Source organism: Marmota flaviventris, chromosome X, assembly GCF_047511675.1.
Source record: "Marmota flaviventris isolate mMarFla1 chromosome X, mMarFla1.hap1, whole genome shotgun sequence".
In the NCBI taxonomy this organism is placed as follows: Eukaryota; Metazoa; Chordata; class Mammalia; order Rodentia; family Sciuridae; genus Marmota; species Marmota flaviventris.
The window spans coordinates 53,574,568-53,594,015 of record NC_092518.1 but is presented as its reverse complement, the minus strand read 5'-3'; the positions used below and the strand labels follow the sequence as shown (position 1 = coordinate 53,594,015).

The following is a 19,448-nucleotide window of genomic DNA, read 5'->3' as shown; positions in this document are numbered from 1 at the left end:
CCTTGAGCTATAAAACTTCAGGAACTAGCCCCTGCCTTGTCTCTTATCCATTTCCCTGTTCAACACTGTACCTTTTCCTCCCTCCAAATAATGAGTGGTGCTCATTTCCTGGGACTGGAATGTACTACCAACTTGTATTCATTCATAGGCCCCAGTTTATGTCATCTGCCAGAAAGTATCCCCATCTCAGTCCCAATCAAATCACCTCATCTTATTTTCTTCACAACATTTAATCACAACCTGACTTGGTATTTACAAATATATATTACCTAGCTATCCCTATTAGAATGTAGCCTCTATGAAGGTAAGGGCTATTGTCTTATTGACCCCAGGATCTTCTGTATCTGAGACAGTTCTTGGGACATAGATTCCAAGAAATATTTTTTGAATGATCAATAACAGCAGTGGGTCCTGGAGCATGTCACATAACCTCTGATTCTGTTTCACTTATAAAATGCAAATAGCCAATTTCTCCCCAAGTGTGAAATTAAAGGACAAATGTGAAAAGGCCTGACAGCTAATAAGTATACATACACATTTTGGGATGTGACTTACTCATCAATCCATAACCATCTCTCCACCTCCCTCTCTGCCATAACGGAAGTTCACCTTAACCTTTCAGAGTGTAGAGTGGTGGTGATTGGAGAGTGTGGGTGCTATAAATCATAGAATGCTTTCTCATGGGCCTCATGGCACTTTGGTTCAGTTGTGGATAGATATTGAGTTCCCATGATGCTGTCAGGAATCGAACCCATTCTAGGCTCTGGTTTTTAAACTGCCATTTAAAAATTATATATAGTAGGTGAACACAATACCTTTATTTTTATGTGGTGCTGAGATTGAATCCAGTGCCTCAAATGTGCAAGGCAAGAGCTCTACCACTGAGCCACAACCCCAACCCCATTAAACTGCCATATTTGAAAAGGTAATAAGGCCTAAGGCATGCCTACTTAATATGTGCTGGAAGCCAGGCTTGGTAGTGCATGCATGTAATCCCAGCAACTCAGGAGACTGACGCAGGAGGATCTCAAGTTTGAGGCCAGTCTCAGCTAATTAGCAAGGCATTAAGCAACATAGTGAGACCCTGTCTCAAAATAAAAAATAAAAATGACTGGGGATGTGGTCCAGTGGCTAAGCTCCCCAGGGTTCAATCCTCAACACCAAAAAACAAAACAAAACAAAACAAAAACATATGTTGGAGATTTAACTTATAGGTATTGAAAATCAATATGCCAATAGCATGAATTGAAGAGAATACCTTGAGGTAGGAAGGAAAGAAAAAGGGCTTCTCCAGCTTTATTGTTTATTTCCTGGTGGTTTTGACCTTTTCTTTTTGTGGTACTGGGGATTAAACCCAGGGGTGCTTTACCACTATCTCTCTAGACCCTTTTATTTTGAGACAGGGTCTTGCTAAGTTGCTGAGGCTGGCCTCAAATTTGTGATTCTCTTGCCCTCCCAAATTGCTGGGATTACAGGTGTGTGCCACCACACTGGGTATTGTTCTTTAAAAAAAAAAAAAGCTGGATGACGGCTTCTTACAAGTAAGCAGTAAGATTCTTGTGCTAGAGAGAGATTGGAATCACACTAGAAACCGACATCCATTCACTATTACTAAATTATTTTCAGATTCTTCCACAGAAAATGTTATATTCACTCAGAAAATACAAGTAAAGCCAAGCCAAATGAATCAGCTTTTTCTAAAACCTCAGCTCCAAAGGTTCTTTCTTCACAGGACTGTTAATATTTCACTCCCTGTTGCCAAACCAAACCAAACAAAAAGCAATGGCATCAGAGAGATTTGATGTTGGGAAATACTTGATTTCACTGAATCTTTATTCTCATATTGTATACTTTTCCTATCCCACCCCAGAAAACTCACTTAAACTATATACTATCACTGTCTGACATAAAGTGGAAACGTTGTAAATCCAGATTAGCCACTTCTAACAAATGCCAGGAATATTCAAATACAGGAATTTTCAGATGAACTGCTTGGAAATGATCTGTATTATTTTAACACCTATTAGGAAACTGAATTAAGAGACTCTAAATTTGGGGGTGCTTGTTTATGCAATAAATAAATGTAACAACTGATACTGACTGCTCCATAATGCTGCAGTTGTAATGGGTTTCCCTAACTAGCTAAGGTATTGTGGTAATTAAGAGTTCAATCATTGGCAGGGGGTGTAGTCTTTTAACCTCAAAAGAGTAGAAAGATGGTAGTTTTGTAAGCCTGGATAGGCACTTTAAGCAAATAGCTTTGGTGCACAATTAAAAGAACGAGGCTTATTTAGTTCTTGGGTAGTGTGGATGAGCAGATAAGGTGTTTATGCATATCCAAAGCTGAACTTGTAAAGCTCACCACCATTTGCATTCTACCCACTTTATTCACTCTCTCCCACATTGTTCCAGAACTTTGCCATACAATATAGTAGCTACATGTGATTAGTGAGCACTTGAGATGCTGATAGTCCAAATTGAAGATTCAGCATGAAAAAAATGTGATTATCTCAAAAATTTTATATGGATCACATGTTGAAATACTTACTTTATTGCATTAAATAAAACATTAAAATTTCTTTACACATTACCTTTTGCAATGTGGCTATTTAAAATTACATGAGACTTTATATTTCTACTGGACAGCACTAATCTAGAACATTTGGTGCATATAGAGGACTGACAGTGAATCTTTTAAAAAAGTAGTCACCAAGACCATCCAGTGAGAAACCCAGCAATATTTCAGAGGCTTTAGGTCTCCGTCCTGCCAAAAACAAAGGGACCAGAAACTTTAGACTAGCCTAGGATGTAGTTGAGTACAACACACATCTATTTCTATTAGTTGAGGAAACAAACTCAAAATTCAGGCCCGTCCTTGTTCACCCAATTATTCCTTAATGCTCCACCCAAATTTGAATATCATTCTAGCTCTAGCAGTTCTGATGCATTTGAATGGAGACAATTACAGAATGTATGTCCCTTAAGGTTTTGGTAATATTATCTACAAGTCTCCCCACTGAAATACCTGTTTTTTGTGAGTGCGGATTGTATCCTTGTTTCAAACGTTGAATGACTTGTAATAATTCTTTTTTTTTGGTACTGGGGATTGAACCCAGGGATGCATTACCACTGAGCTACATCCGCAGTCGCTGGCCTTCAATTTGTAATTCTCCTCTCAGCCCCTCAAGTCACTGGAATTACAGGTGCTGGGAACTACATATGGCTGTAATAATTTTCTCAAAGTACTGACCCCAGCAGCCGTTTCCTTATTCTAAACACTAATGTATCTATTGTTTAAAAATGGCTCATTTAAAACTGCCTTTAGAATGTACAGTACATTCCTGAATATGCTTCAGGGTGGCAAACCTCTATCCATTGAGAGAAAGATGATTCTTGGAAACAGTTAAGATTCACCTCAAGGATGGCAAATAAAGTGAACAAACTGAATAGGGATGGTTTTCTCAATGGCTTATAAAACTATTTCTAAAAGACAAGTTCCTATTATCTTTAGAGCAAAGAAAACATTCTTAGAATCCCTGTGGCTGCCCAATGGAACTTTTTTTTTTTGGTGGTGGTGCTGGGAATTGAACACCTTGATAATTGTTTTTTTAAGGTACTAGAGACTGAATCCAGGGTTACTTTACCACTGAACTATATTCCCAGCCCTTTTTTGAGACAGGACCTTGCTAAATTGCTGAGGCTTACCTAATTTGCAATTCTCCTGGCTCTGCCCCTTCTGGTTGCTGGGATTATAGGCATGTGCCACCACACCCAGCCTTTGATACCTTTTGTCCTAGAGCTGATTCCAAGATACTTAACCTACTAAGATGAAGACTCCCATTATTTGTAATGCTTATGTGTATTTTGTAATGCCGTATGTGATTTACCAAAATTTACATTTTTTGTGTGTGTTCTAGGGATTAAACCTAGAGGCACTCCATCACTGAGTTGCACCCCCCAGTAACTTTTATATTTTGAGACAGGGTGGCCTGGCACTTGGGATCCTCCTAACTCAGCCTCTGGAGCAGATGGGATTACATGCATGCACCACTATGTCCAGCACATTATAATCTTTAATCCTCCCCAGAATAATTTGCTCTTCTAAGTGTACCTTGGACAATCAGCCCTAACTGACATTTATTCTAAGAAATCATACCTCATGAACAATTGACCCTAGGGCTTGGAAGGAAAATTGAAATATAAGGTCATATGGTAGCAGGATTAAGGGCACAAAGAAGAAAAACTCTGGAATTTAATGAGTGGAAATAACATATGTATCTTAGCTTTCACCTATGGAACAGGGTGGTAAACTTCCACCTCACTGTGAAGGCTAAATAACTGATACAGAGTATTTAACATAAAGCCTGATAGACCAGTTTAGCCATTTGTAATATGGCTATTAGTCATCCATCTGCAAGGTTTTACATTTAAATCTTAACCAAATTCCAAGACCTTAAAAAAAACTGGACCCTAGTAAAAGAAAATTTCCATTAAGGATCTGGGAGTATAGTTCAGTGAGAGTACATGATCATTAGTATGTATAAAGCCCTGTATTCCATCCCCAGCACCCAACGAAAAAAAAAATAGGGCAGTTTATAATACACCCAAATTTATCAAATTCTGTTTTAGGTGTCAGGGTCCTTTTCACCAACTTTTCCTCAAAAAGATGCCTATATATGGGCATCTTACATTGTTCTAGTGCAAACTTTTTTAGAATTGTGAGTTACCCAAGTCACGGGGCTGGGGTTGTGGTTCAGGGTAGAGCGCTCGCCTAGCATACATAAGGCACTGGATTCTATCCTCAGCACCACATAAATGTAAAATAAAGATATGTGTCCACCTAAAACTTAAACCCTAGGTCACAGGTGAAGAGCTGACAATACCAAAACTATCCTGAGGAACTGAGTTCTGATGCCAATGATAGAGAGCTCTGTAGGCACCAGAGGAAATGAAACTAGAATAAATTCACCATTGGCTAAATGGATGCCAAGGGAAGCCTTATCCAGGTGTCTGAATATGACGACCTACTTGGAAACAAAGAAATCTTAGTGGTTTAGGCAACATGTTTAAGAGGTTGGAGACAGGGGTGGTAACAAACTGCACGAGCACTCACGCACACCTAGAAAATTTTTGTATATATGAAGACAAAGCAAGGGAGATCAGAGCAATGGCGAGAATACAAGAACAGCAAAGATGCACCTACTTAAAATGTCATTTACATAAATCTTCCCAGGATTCTTGTGTTGGAATATACTTTAATCTTTTATTTTACCAAAGATTAAGCCATTGGACTATACAACACAGATAAAATGGAAGTTTATATAAATCAGTACCTGCCCACACTCATAGCAGTGAGGTTGGAATAAAAATCTAGGTTGCACTCTTATTCCACTTGATTCTAAAAATCAAGTCTATTTGACATTGGTTTGAAGCAACACAATCTTTATCAGAGTTCCCCTTTTATTAAAGAAAGCCCCAAGGAGATATGATCAAGCACAAATGATCACTTCATGCATTTTATTGATAGTCTATATTTTAAATCTGCAGTATGACATCTTACATAGGGAAAAAGCTTCTTCCTAAAAGATAACTATTAATAATCAAACCAGCTTTAATATGACTGACCTTCCAAGGTCTTGTTTTGCATTAAACAAGTTAATTTTTAGCAGGTGTAAAGCACTGTACAAAAAAATAAGAAAACTGGGTACATTCTCAAAATTTAATACAGGGCTTCCCAACCAGGAGTTTGCTGGATACATATTGGAGAAGGGTGTTATGTTCAGCTTTAAATTGAAAGAAAATGAGAAACCAGATAAAACCACCCAACCAAATTCACTTCACTTTGTGCTCCTCTCTGCTTTTTTGAAACTCTCTCCCAGAGGTCAGGAAGCCCTGGTACAACAATCACTTTAGTCTTTACAGAACATACATTTATGTGCTTCACGTTCAAAGACATAAAGGCAGCCTTTATTAATGTTCCCCCCAAATCCCTTCAGGTTCTTATAGGTTTCAGACAACTTTCCAAGACTGCTGCCCAGTTCTTTGTGAATCCAAGTAAACATCTATACCAAAGCAGCTCTTCCTGGGAGAAGATAAAACAGGCACGGGTATACAACCAGGCCCACTGCGTACCTACTCAACTTGATACCTGATCACATGGCCCTATATCTTTAAAAGCAGCACCAGGGACAAATGGAGCTTGTATCAAGAGGTAAAATCCAAACATCGGACAGTTAAAACATCAATCAGTTAGAAGAATGTTAGTAGCAGGGCACTAAATACAGAGTTAAGGCTGGGCAGCTGGTTCTTCAACCAAACCTTGGTAATGGAGTAAATCTGCAGGATGAGGAATTGATCAAGGAAACTCTGAGTCATGAGGCACAGTGGTATGTATGATGGGGCTCACTTTCACTTTCACTACATGTCTTTAAGATAGCCACCACCAGAACCAAGTGGAACTTTTAGTAAACAAATCCTCATCAAAAACAAGTATCTGATTGAAATTTTGAGTGTTGCATGGTATGACTGTTTCTTTTAGATCTGAATCCAAACACCTATATAGACATGGAAAAAACCATAAAACTGATAAACTGTTGCTTTATCCCTTGAGAGTTCTAACACCCTCATAACAATTCTATTCTATGCTGTAGACTTTGAGATACAAAGTAGATTTAAATAACATTAACTCATTGAGAGTATTAGATAATATTTTAGAACTGCCCAGTTAAAGAAAAAAATTGTTTCAGAATGCTAAAAATTTTAAAGGCCAGGTATACTGAACTCACAGCTGGTTTTAGCTGCTTATTAAAACTGATTTTAAAATCAAATACTAGTTCCTCAGACCTTGCATTTTCCAAATGAAGCATGTTTCATCAAGGTACATTTCCAAATGTTTTTTCAAAAGCACACAATTTACTAGTTAACTCAATGAATTACAACACTGTTATTGAATATTAAACATACTGAAGAATTACACTAAAAAGGAAAAACAGACACTTCAACATGTGTCTTATCAATTTCTTGGATTGCTAAGGTATAGAATACTTCAGAAAGTAGCAATTAGCAAAGTCTTAGAAGACTAGTAAAAAATAAAAGTGCCCTGAAAACATGGCTTCTGTGTACTTAATGCTGGTAAAAATTTGACAGGGAAGCCAGTAAAGTAAAACATTTACAAAAAAAAAAAAAAAAATCAAATAAGGCAAATCATTTTCATTCACAAAAGAACAAAAGGGGCAGATAAAAATGTCCATCTTTAAAAATGTTAACCACCACCACAAGGTGCCACTGTATTCTAGTAAGCTGTAAAAATGGCCTTTTAAGAGGCATTTTGCTATATTTCTCTACCACATAGGTATTTTGGGAACTGACTGAAAATCATGGCTGACGCTTGACCCATTTCACATTGTGGACCCTTGGGAAGCAGGCGATTAAATACAAAGCAAATTAAGTGATAACCCTTGATAAATGAGAGACACTGACACTAGGAGAGAATACTTGGCACGGAAAGGATGTTTTCCCAGGGGGGAAAATATTGAGGTAATACTTAGAGCTAACCAGTTAGTTTCCTATCTTAAAGTTTGGATGAATTCCAATAATCATGGTCTTAAAGATTATGTGTATTACCTGCTGGAGTTAAAAGGTTTTCTTATTAACTGTACAATTATTACTTACAATCCAACACTAATGTGAACAGTTTTCTCAGTCCCCACATCCATTAACACCACTGAGTTTAACTAATGTTCTTTTTAGAGCAAATGTTCCAAATTAACACCACTCTTTTCTAGTGCTGATACAAACAGTCTGCAAACTTTTAATCTAAACTTATTCAGTTTTGTTTTCTGATACTAGTAAATCTCAACCTTGTCAGCTGCTTGGAGTTAAACAAAACACTGCAAATGTTTCACACTACTAAGTGAATTAAAAAAAATCTGAAATATTCAAGGAAATTCAGATTTTAGTACTTTTCCCTATGCTTTGAACAATGTGATCTCCCAACATTGTTTTTGTTCCTACTACTGCATGAAGTTCAAAGTAGGTCTTAAAGACAGGACCTTTTTGTAATAAAGAAAAAGTGCAAAGATACAAAATGAAATGTAAAGTCTTTTGCAAGAAAATGCTCTCTCAAGTATAGGTGTTTGGATGCTGGTGGGGAAAAAGGATTTTTGTTCTCCATTGTACATCTGACACCTGCAAATGACCTTGTCTTCAATGTCCACAACATTAGTAAGCATACATTAGTTATGGACTTTGTAGCAAATTCCACTAAAAATACTTGTATTCATTCTATGCAGTCCAATGGATAAGAGTGCTAATGAAAAAGGTGTCCACATGCACATGTCCAGTATGTGCATTCTACCGAAGGCTAAAAACTTAAAAAGTTCTATTTCCAGTGTTTATGAAGAGCTTCAACATCTACATTCATGACCAGCATTCTGCTTGAGTTACCTCTTAGTTTTAATACTTCACAAATAAGTAATACATCTTGGGAAGTTAGGGAGGTACCTGTTGCCAATAACTCTTTTATGCTTAGAATGTGCTGCAGTTGTTTTAAAAACTATTTAAAATGACCACCCCTACGTTAATGGAATATTTTATATCAAGAAGAAAATGGACTTGTTTTCAGCCAATCAGTATTACCCTGCAGATATGAAAACCACTGATTATACCCTTAAGGGAAGGAGACAAGGAGGCTCACAAATATAAAGGAATCCTTACTTTCACATGGACATTTTTTTTAAAAAGATAAAATGTATTACATAAGCGCCATAAACAGTGAAATCTGCTTATATTAAAAAAAATAAGTGAAGCTTTGTTTGGACATTATTTCCTTGCAAGAGCAGTACATATCCTTAGTAAACAACTACCATATTTACACAAGTTAATTTCCTTGATACTTAGGTAGGATTGAAAGCCAGAAGAAAACATGAAAGAATGAGTTTTGAAATAATCTTTACAGCTTAGGTGATAACAGTGAAGGTAGCCAGGTAATTCCAAAAGCAGACTTGTTTATTTCATACAGTATTTGAATATTTCTGGGTAGTTAGCTAATTTTGTTTAAGGCCAAGGATGTGTTCAGTCCCTCTTCTGGCCTGCTATTCCCAGAAAAACAAGTATCTGTTCCACAGCCAGACTAATCCTAACCTCAACTGGTCTCAAAAGAGAAATTAGGCAAGTGTACTGGGGTTATCAAAACTATTCTTACTAGTAAGAAAACAACATAAAGTGCATGTCCATAGATAGTGAGCCAGCAATCTCATCTTCAGATATGGGCAGCACAATTAAAATTTAATTTCAAATAACCCAACATGACTCACTTTCAACAAAGGATGAAAATTCCTTAATTCTTCAACAGGTCTTTTAAATGTGACATGTTAGATCTGTGCTAGAGAGATAATAATGAAATATTAACAAGTGTGTACTAGTACCTTACAGGACAAATCTTGAAAACAAGCAAATTCGAGACTTTCCTATTAGCACACACATCTGTACCAACTGCAATTCTTATGCTAAAAGTGGTTTATAGTCTCTTTCCTCCACCTTTTTATTTTTGAGGAGCAGACTTGTAAAAACATCAATTTAACTTGTGTTAGGTGGTAAGTGGTTCATTTTTCATAAACCAAAGAAAGCTCTTCCAAATTTGCTGGTCTTCTGCTTCATCTATTCAAGTAGAACACAGGGACAAGCTGCTGCTGCTCTCACAGCATGTAACCAGTTTGTGTCTGCATATTACTGTCTTCATGAACACTTCAAATTCTTCAGAGCAGTTTTCTTTACTTCCATCTTTCACTTCCTGCCTAAATCCAAGTTAATATGTGATTTCCATTGGTCTTTAATGTAGTTTAATTCTGCACGGTCCTTTCCTTTTCATGTCACAGTAGCTGTTCACATACATTAAATATTATAGATATGTTCTGCTCTTGACATCTACACACTTACAAAAGCAGCTTCGTACTTTGTTTGGTGTGTTTTTTAACTATGTTGGCTCACAAAAAGCAGTTTTCTCATTTCTAAGCATGGTACTTTACAATTTTTAATGCATTAATACAACAGTGCATTGGAAAAGTACTGAGCCTCTACAAAATAGCTTTACATTTTTAAACAAATGAACGTGATTTTTTTTCACTTACACAAGCATAGGCTTTTTAATATTTCCACAAGATAAATATCTCAATTAAACTATAAGCTCACTCTACAGTGTGCCACAGTGATGGGCTTAGGAGACAGTTATACACTTAGAAGATCCTAACTTTAGTGTTATTTACAGTGACATGTCCAGTATCAAACTAGTCTGAAAGGTGAACAAACAATATTCAGAATGTGACTGAATTTGTGTCAACTAAACTGGGAATGGTATAGCTTTAAGTAATTACTTATGAAACACATACTGTAACTTAGTCTTAACTGGGAATTTCCTTCACCCCTCTCTCCTACAGCATGGGAAATGTTAAAGGTCAACAAGAAACAGACAGGAGCCATTGCTAAGGCAGATCTTTTAAAATAACAAAGGGAAACTGACAAGTATACATGATAAATCATCAGTAACAGAAAAGCTATTGATTCAACTGGTACTGAAGTCAGATTTTTAGATCCTAAAACATTGCTTTTTAAATATCTCATTCTCAAACAGAAACTGGAAAAAGGACATGATTCCTTCAGAAAGCAATGACTCAATTCAGGTTGTTCCTTTACATTTAAGCACCACTCAAAAAGTGGACATAAAGCAAGTGATTCCTATTTGCCCATCACTATATCAGCTACATAGCTGAGAGTTCAGATCTTAATTACACAACACTTTCTCTGTTACCAGAAGCTAAGACTGCTCTGCGACAAATAGGACAGGTAGAATTCTCAGATAACCAGCGATCGATGCAGTGGACATGGTACTCATGGGAACAAGGTAGTTTACGAAGTTTGTTGCCTTCTGTATATTCTGTAATGCAAACACTACAGGTTTTTAATGCATCGTTTTCACCAAAACTTCTCATTGCCAAGTTGTCAATCTGTTCTTTGGTGAGTCCTCTAGGTTGATCATCATCATCCTCATTTAAGAGGAAAAACTGAGCCAGACTAAGGAAAGGCAAAGAGCCACTTTCATCAAAAGTGACTGGGGCCCTATGTCGGCCCTCTCGCCTGACACCTGATGAGCCTGATGAGCTTCCTTCATTACTACCTTCAAATACCTCTGAGCTAGTTTCTGAACTTTCACCACTAGAACTGGAACTAGGGCTGGAACTTGAACTGGAACCAGAACTGCTACCACCACCAGAACCCCCTCTTCCATTCCGTGACTCTGCTCTTTCCATATTTCCACTTGGGACGGAGCCACTAGGCTCTGAATCACTATCACTATACATAAAGTAGCTTAGCTCACCAAAACCTGTCATTATCTGCCTTAACATGGTCTGAATTGCAACAGATGTAGTCTCACTTAAACCGGTATTTAAGATTCTACGAATGGGAATCCTGATGGTACTGACATAGGTTCTCACACCTGCCCGCTCAGAACGTGAAAACGTGCGCCTGAAACCTCCTCGCTCACTTTCATAAGTGACCGTATTGTTTGGTGTCTGAGACCTCGACCGAGTTCTGCTAGCTATACTATCTCTCTGGCGATATTCTCCAGGACGAACTCTTCTAACTTGAAGATCAAGGACTATGGTTGGAGGTCTCTGTCCTGATCCTGTAGATTCACCAGTGCCAGCTGTATCTGAAGAACTAGCTCCTTGAGAGGCATTTCTTGTTCCAGAAGCTGCAAAAAGACCTCTACTTAGCAACTCAGGTCCAGTTATTTGCTGTCTCAATGTTACATGGTGCCGGGTTCTAGAACTTCCTTCTGTCTCATTTACTAAAGGGTGCTCAAAAGTCTGAGATGAGATATTATGATGAGATCTTCTTGGAATTTCACTCATTGGATGAAGGGGTGATCTACTTCTTTCAGCTCTTGCTCTGGTTCTCCGATGGTCTGGGCTCCTGCTTCTTGCCCGTCTTTGACCTCTAGGAGGTGGAGCTTCTCCTGTTAATGCTTCAGTTGAATTTCGTTCAGACCTAGATGGTCTTGCAGATGCTGATTCAGATCGTGGATTTTCCACTTGCCTTTGGCTACTGTTTTCCATATTTTCTCCACTAGAACGCCTCACAGATGGCTCATTTTCATTCTCTGGGTTTTGGCTCCCATTATTACGGTTAACATTTATCTCTAAACTGAATCTGAAATCACCACTGTTTGGATTAGTCCGGCTCACTGCTCTCCAAGACTGGTTTCCTCTTTGCCCACTTCTTGTCGTATTTCCAGTTTGTCTGACAGAGTTCAGCCAGTCTATTATAGAGTCACCATTAGACACATCATCTGAAGAGTCTCCTCCACCTGTTTAAAACAAAGGGTAGGGAGAGGGAGAGAAGGAACTACTAAAATTAGGACAATCACATAATAGCACTCTGCAACACTGTACTAAAGAACTTAAATATTATGACCAACTTTCACATTTGTAGATTTTTATAACCTCTACCACATAGATTTGCAAGTAAAAGGCAGGAGCAATTCAATTGTATTTGAAAACAGTAAGCTAATCCCTAGAGAAATTTAGAAAATTACTTTTGTGTGTGTGTGTGTGTGTGGTGCTGGGGATTGAACGGCTTTTGTGCACGCGAGGCAAACACTCTATACCAACTGAGCTATAACTCCAGCCCAGAAAATTACTTTTATCTTTAAAGGGCTGAAGGAAGTCTATTTTCAGTATTTCATGATACACAGAGCCTTGCATACCACTGTGGGACTGACAGAAGGCAACATTTTCTCAGTCCACTGTCAAAACACCAATGGTAGTATTTAGGTACAAATTTTATTTCTGTCAAACTTTCATCAGTCTACATAACTTCTAGGCTCTTAGCTTCTAAGTGTCATAGTCAAATTCCCTAATTCATATTGGGAGGGAAACACCAAACCTGAGGTCACAGCAGGATTTATTGGCAGTGGCACTCCTGACATTTTAAGCCAATTAATTCTGGAACTATACTGTGTATTATAGGATATCAGGATGTTTGGCTACATACTTGCTCATCTTTACCTGCTAGATGCTGGTAGAAACTCTCTATTGTGTCAACCAAAAATGTATCTAGACATTGCCAACACTCCCCTGAGGGGGGGGGGCAAAATTACACATTATTGAGAACCACTGGGACAGACAATGCAGCATTTCATATTGCTTGTGAGAAAGCCATATATTTATAAACAAGAAATTAAGTAGGGAGAAATTTCAATGGCCGTGGAAAACCAAGAGGAAAAAGGAATCACATTTTAAATAGGCCTTTCCTCACTGTGTCCCAATTAATGCAAACAACCCAAAGGTGAGGCAGAAAAAAAAACATGTTGACATTCTCACCAAATATCAAGAAAATGCCACTTCTCTTTTTATGAGCAGTTATTTAGCACCAAATTAATTTGTGCCATTTCTGGATAATCTTTGTCTGACATTTACTATTATGAAGTTCTTATCATTTCATCCCCTACCCACCTCCCAAAGCAAAATATACCTCTATTTTCATCTGAGTTTTGGGGTGGTGGACCCTCCTTAATTTGTTGTAGTCTTCTTAGCAACTCTTCCTCAGTACTTTCACCTGAAAGTTTAAAAATATTTTCCAAATTACAAATAAAATACTAGTGACTCTTACAACAAGCAAAACATCATAGGGCAAAAATAAGCTTAGGGGAATAAATACTTCATCAGTGCCCAATGGTGATACATGAAAATTATAAGAAAAATATTATGTTTAAAGTAGTTAAAAATATTATGTTTAAAGTAGTTAAGAGCATAGTTTAAAAAACCCTATAAAATTAAGAAAAAAGAAAACTAGAGATTCTTAAATATCTGATGTGAAAACCGGGATGTAGCTCACTGTTAGAGCCAAATGCTTGAGGCCCTGGCTTCAATCCCCAGCACGTACATATACATATACAAAATCTCTAATTTTTAAAATACTTTTGCATATAATATCTAATTTTTTAAAATTGCAATTTTGGGAAGTAGATATTGTTATCTGCATTTTAAAATGAGAAAACAGACTGAGAGAGAGATTGACTTGCCAGAAGACACACCAAGTAACAGCAGGGCCAGAGCTCCAACTAAGGCATTCTTGACTGAAGTCTGGTACTGTTGGCTCAAAATGCAACCCCCACAAGTCTATTTTTTGAGGTACTGGTGATCAAAACCCAGGGCTTTGCACATACTAGGCAAGTATTATACAACTGAACTATGTCCTTAACCCTTTAAAAAAACTTATTTATAGTAAGTTGCCTAGGCTGGCCTTGAACTTGTAATCCTCCTGCTTTAGCTTCCTGAGTTAGTGAACACACTTCCTCTTAAAAATCCTGCTTAAACCCTTACCTTTCAAAACATGCAACCACTCAAAGTGTATTAGAAATAGAAATGAGGAGGAAGAGAGATGCTGAGTTTTAGCCAGGGTCAAATGAGAATAACCAAAAGTTCTAACTGCTATTTTACCCATGACTAACTCTATAGGATTATATCTAGGACATATTTGGAGAATTGGAGATGACAAAATAAAGGTCTGTCCCAGGAACTATAGTTTCCATTATCTATTTCACACTTGGACCCATTTCTAAAAGGTAAAGAAAGCTAACTAAGAACAAAGAGATTGTCCAGCTCCATTTTTTATTCATTTTGCTAAAAATTCATAATTTATAACTTTAAAATTTCTGATAGGATTTCCAAATGGAAATGAATAGAATCAAGTAAGAAGTACAGCAGTAAATGCCATTCTATATTCCTTGTATTAATCATTTTTTCATAATGACTAAAGAAACAAGACTTTTACAACCAGCAATTTACATATACAAAATCCTTAAATTACATGTAGCATACCTGGGGTGCCTAGCAAATTGTTATCTCTCATAAGCCTATAATCTTCTTCACTCAGGTTATTTACAAACTGATAGAAAGCTTCTTCTCGATCCAATCGGTCCATCTGACTTCTGCGCTGTGCTGCAGATTGATCGCCACTTCCTTTATCGTTAGAATCCGAGTTTTCCATCTTGATGAACAAGTGGAAAATTATCTAAAAGGAGAAAGGAGACTAATCTTAAAAACAGGTCATTATGTATACTATTAAGATACCTTGTTTTTGGTACCAGGGATTGAAGCCAGGGGTGCTTAACCACTGAGCAACATCCCCAACCCTTTTTATATTTTAAAATTTAGAGACAGAGTCTTGCTAAGTTGCTTGGGGCCTCACTACGTTGTTGAGGCTGGCTTTCAACTTGCAATCCTCCTGGGCACCACGGCACCTGGCTTAAGACACTTTTCATTATGTGAAAATCTAGAATGTAGGTCAAGATGTGGATTTTAAGACCTCAAATAAATAAAACTGCAAAACATAAACCCTCCAGATAAATCACTGTAATACTAGGAACACTAGGTCAGAATTTGGAAAACTACAGCCATTGGGCCAAATCCAGTCACATTGCCTATTTCTATTCCCTTGCCATCCAAGAATGGCTTTCATATTTGGTGGGAGGGGGTGCTGGGGATTGAACCTAGAGTCTTGTATGAATGCACTCTACCAATGAACTACTGATCTCCAGGTTTTACATTTTTAAAGAATTAAAAATTAGGATATTTTGTGATATGTAAAAGTCATATGAAACTCACATTTCAATGTTCATAAAATTTTATTGGAACAAAGCCATATACATTCATTTACATACTGCCTATGGCTGCTTTTGGGCTATAATGAAAGAGTTGAGCAGTTGTGACAGACTGTAAGTGGCACTCTCACTGCTTTCCACTGCTGCTTTGTGCAGTGTAAGCTGCCATGATGCAGTTAAAACTGGATAGTATTTCAGCTGTCATGAGTATTGCCATAATGTGACATTTTTGAAATTACTAAATTAATCATGTCAAATGAAAGAAAAAAGGACTTTGCATGGCATGCTTAAAGGAACATCAGATTATTTTCATCACATGATAAAGATTGCATTTATCACACAGACAATATAGATGTGCTAATGTAATACAGTATACACTTGATATTATTAGACTAAACACTTGTCATACTCTCAGTTCACAGAAAAGCTAGTCTTAAAAGATCAGAAAATTGAAAAATGAAGTATTTCATCCAAAATATTTCTTTATTAAAAATTGAAAACGAACCTTCAACTAAAGTAAGTTCACAAGTGGCTCATTTTTGCCTAATCAGGGAAAGCCATTTATCAGTGATAAATGGAATTGTTTTGGGAGCAGAAGTCTGTCCAGAGAAAATTTACGAATATTACCTTTTTAGCTGGGCATGGTGGTACATTCCTGTAATCTCAGTGACTCAGGAGGATAAGGCAGGAGGACTGCAAGTTTGAGGCCAATCTCAACAACTTAGTGAAACCTTGTCTCAAAATAAAAGGGGCTGGTGTTGTAGCTCAATAGTAGAGTGCATGTGTGTTCAATTCCAAGCACCAAAAACCCCAAACAACAACAAAAAACCCCAAAACAAATAACAATGTATTTGCCTTTTCAGGAATGTACTTGTACAAAAAGCCAAAGATAATGGAAGTCATATCACTAATCAATTGAATATTCATGCAAATTATGAAGTGGTTTTCCTTAGCTACTGATTAGTTGACAAATATAACTCATAATATTCAGTTGCTGTTTACTCAAGGAGCCAAGTGTTGATTATTTAAGGAGTTTGAACTAAATGCAGAAGTAACCCCTATGAATAGTCTGCATGAAACTGTGAGAATATTTTTTTAAGGAAGTTGAGAAAACAATTCAGCACAACCTGAAGCAGATCCACTAAGACATGTTACAACTGAAATGATAAATGTATGTATGGAGTGGAAAATGACCTGGTTGGACAATTTTATAAAGCCTACAAAAATGTAAGGCGTTTAAAGTATGTGGTTATTCTGCAGGTACTATGCAGAAAATATTTGAATTCATCATGTTATTGAACCAAGTGGCGTCAATGGTGAATCTCACTTCTGTGAACTTAACCATCCTCAGTTCTATGGATTTTCTGTCAGAAATCTACACTTGCTCTATCATGTGGCATTCTGATGGCTTAACATAGGTAAACTTTCTTGATTTGTTGTACTTAGGGAAAAGACTGAATTCTTTTTCTGAATGAGAAGTAAACCACTCAATTACTACTTTCAAACAATGAATGGCTTGGGAAATTAGCTTTTGCTGTGGACTTGATAATGTTTCTTAATGAGTAATAAGGCAAACAATGTTTATATTAAAAACCAATACTAATCAATCCAATAATAACTAGCACTGGCAACACAAATAATGTCAAGTTGTTCTATGGTACTTGTTTGTGCTGTCAGAGAAACAAGAGCTCTATTCCCATACAAATTTACAGATTTATTTTTGGAGCTCAAACTATAATTTCAGAAGTGGTGTTTGGACCTTAATGTAAATGTAAATGTAAAGGAAATTTCCTTATTTCAAAATCCATTTATCCATGCAACTGAGGAGCTTCTATGTAACATTCAATTGGAAATACTAACTGTGCTGTATGAGATACTAAAAGGTGAAATTCAAAAGAAGCTATCAAAGTTCTGAAAATGCCTCCTCCAAGAGATGAGCATGCTTCATTAAAATCATATGCTTATGGGGAGGGTGTTATGCTCAGTGGTAGAGTGTTTGCCTCATATGTGGGAAGCTTTGGGTTCAATCATCAGTACCATAAAAAATTAAACCAATTTACAGTTCTCTTTGCCAGGCATAGTGACAAACACCTGTAGTCCCAGTGACTCAGGAAGCTGAGGCAGGAGGATTAAAAGTTGGAGGCCAGCCTGTGCAAATTAGTGAGACCCTGTCTCAAAAAATAAAAACTTTGCTGGGCATGGTGGTATACGCTTGTAATCCCAGCAACTTGGGAGGCTGTGACAGGAGGACTGCAAGTTCGAGATCAGCCTCAGCAAATTATCAAGACCCTGACTCAAAAAATAAAAAAGTACTGGGGATGTGGCTCAGTATCTCTGGGTTATATCTCAGGGTTAAATCCCTGGTATCAAAAAGAGAATTTTTGTGAAAATTTTACTTCTGTCTCCTAAAATTCACATGCTGAAGTACTAACCCTCAAGGTATCGGGAAGTGAGACCTTTGGGAAAAGTACTAGGTTGTGAGAATGGAACCCCCGTGAATGGATTAGTGCACTTTAGAAGAGGCCCCAGAGAGCAGCCTTGCCCCTTATACCAAAGAGGATAAAAGTCAGCCCTCAAGAAAAAACAAATTTGCCACTCCCTTGATTCCGACTTTCCAGCCTCCAAAACTGTAAGAAATAAGTTTCTGTTGTTCATAAGCCACCCAGTATATGATATTGTATTACAGTAGCCCCAACAGACAAGGACAATATGAAATTTGGTTTGTGGGGAAAAGATTAAGTCTATATTGGTACTAAGATTTAACCCCCTGCATACCTACACACAATATTTGAAGTACCAGAACATTTACAAATCCATTCTAAAGAGAAAAATTCTTTAAAAACCCTTTTCCAGATATAAACGTTAAGAAGCTTATCTTGTCAAACTGCCTGCTTGCTGAGCCTAAGGAAACTTTAGTCTAGACATGGGCACACCTAGATTTACATTTTATTTTCCTTAGATCATTGTTCTTGTAAATATCCTAACATTATTTAAACAAATAAAAGTATGTTGAAGAAATGGAGGGAGTAGACCATAATATTTTTGGTAAGAGTTCCCTAATCCCATAAGTAAGATTCCTTAATTTTGATTAAGATTAAACAATAGAAATTTCTGACAAATGCTATCTTTATAATTTGAAACTTTTGGGGAAGACTAGGAAAATCAGCTTAAATAAACACCCATATAAATTATGTGGCTCAAGCACTAAAAACAAAACAACAAAAGCCATTTTTCCCCCCACAATTTACTAATGGGAATAGCAAAAGCAAAAGCAACTGATTTGTTTAAAGTGCAGAGAGGCACAAAGGAAAAAGAAACTCCAGCTGTAATACCTCAAACCCAAAGAAAACCACCAGTAACATTTAGTGCATGTTCTTAAAGCAATTAATATTTTGAATGCCAATAACATGACAGGACAAGACTCACTTGTGAATGATGAGTAAATAATTCTGAAAATAATTCTAGGATTAATAGGCTTTGTTGTGCATTGAGGCACATAGCTGTAATCCCAGCAACTTTGGAGACTAAAGGCAGGAGTATTGCAAGTTTGAGGTTTGTCTCAGAAATTTAGTGAGATCCTATGCCAAAATAAAAAATTAGGACTGGGCCAGGCATGGTGGCACATGCCTGTAATCCCATCAACTTGGGAGGCTGAGGCAGGAGGATCACTAGTTCAAAGCCAATCTCAGCAACAGCAAGGTGATAAGCAACTCAGTGAGACCCTGTCTCTAAATAAAATACAAAATAGGGCTGGGATTGTCGCTCAGTGGTCAAGTGCCCCTGAGTT

At 37.2% G+C, this 19,448-nt stretch overlaps 1 protein-coding gene across 2 annotated transcripts in view; it reads right to left on the bottom strand.

Annotated features, from left to right (window-relative positions):
* Window positions 1-5,500: 5,500 nt before the first annotated feature.
* Window positions 5,501-19,448, bottom strand: part of Rlim (ring finger protein, LIM domain interacting) — a 31,981-nt gene continuing 18,033 nt past the window's right edge. For both annotated transcript variants that reach the window (XM_027922955.2, XM_027922954.2), the window contains 3 exons: window positions 14,880-15,072; window positions 13,531-13,614; window positions 5,501-12,364 (listed from right to left, as the gene is read on the bottom strand). In XM_027922955.2, coding sequence (XP_027778756.1) covers window positions 10,782-12,364; window positions 13,531-13,614; window positions 14,880-15,048 — 1,836 coding nt within the window. In that variant the 5' untranslated portion in view covers window positions 15,049-15,072 and the 3' untranslated portion in view covers window positions 5,501-10,781. The remainder of the gene's footprint in view (window positions 12,365-13,530; window positions 13,615-14,879; window positions 15,073-19,448) is intronic.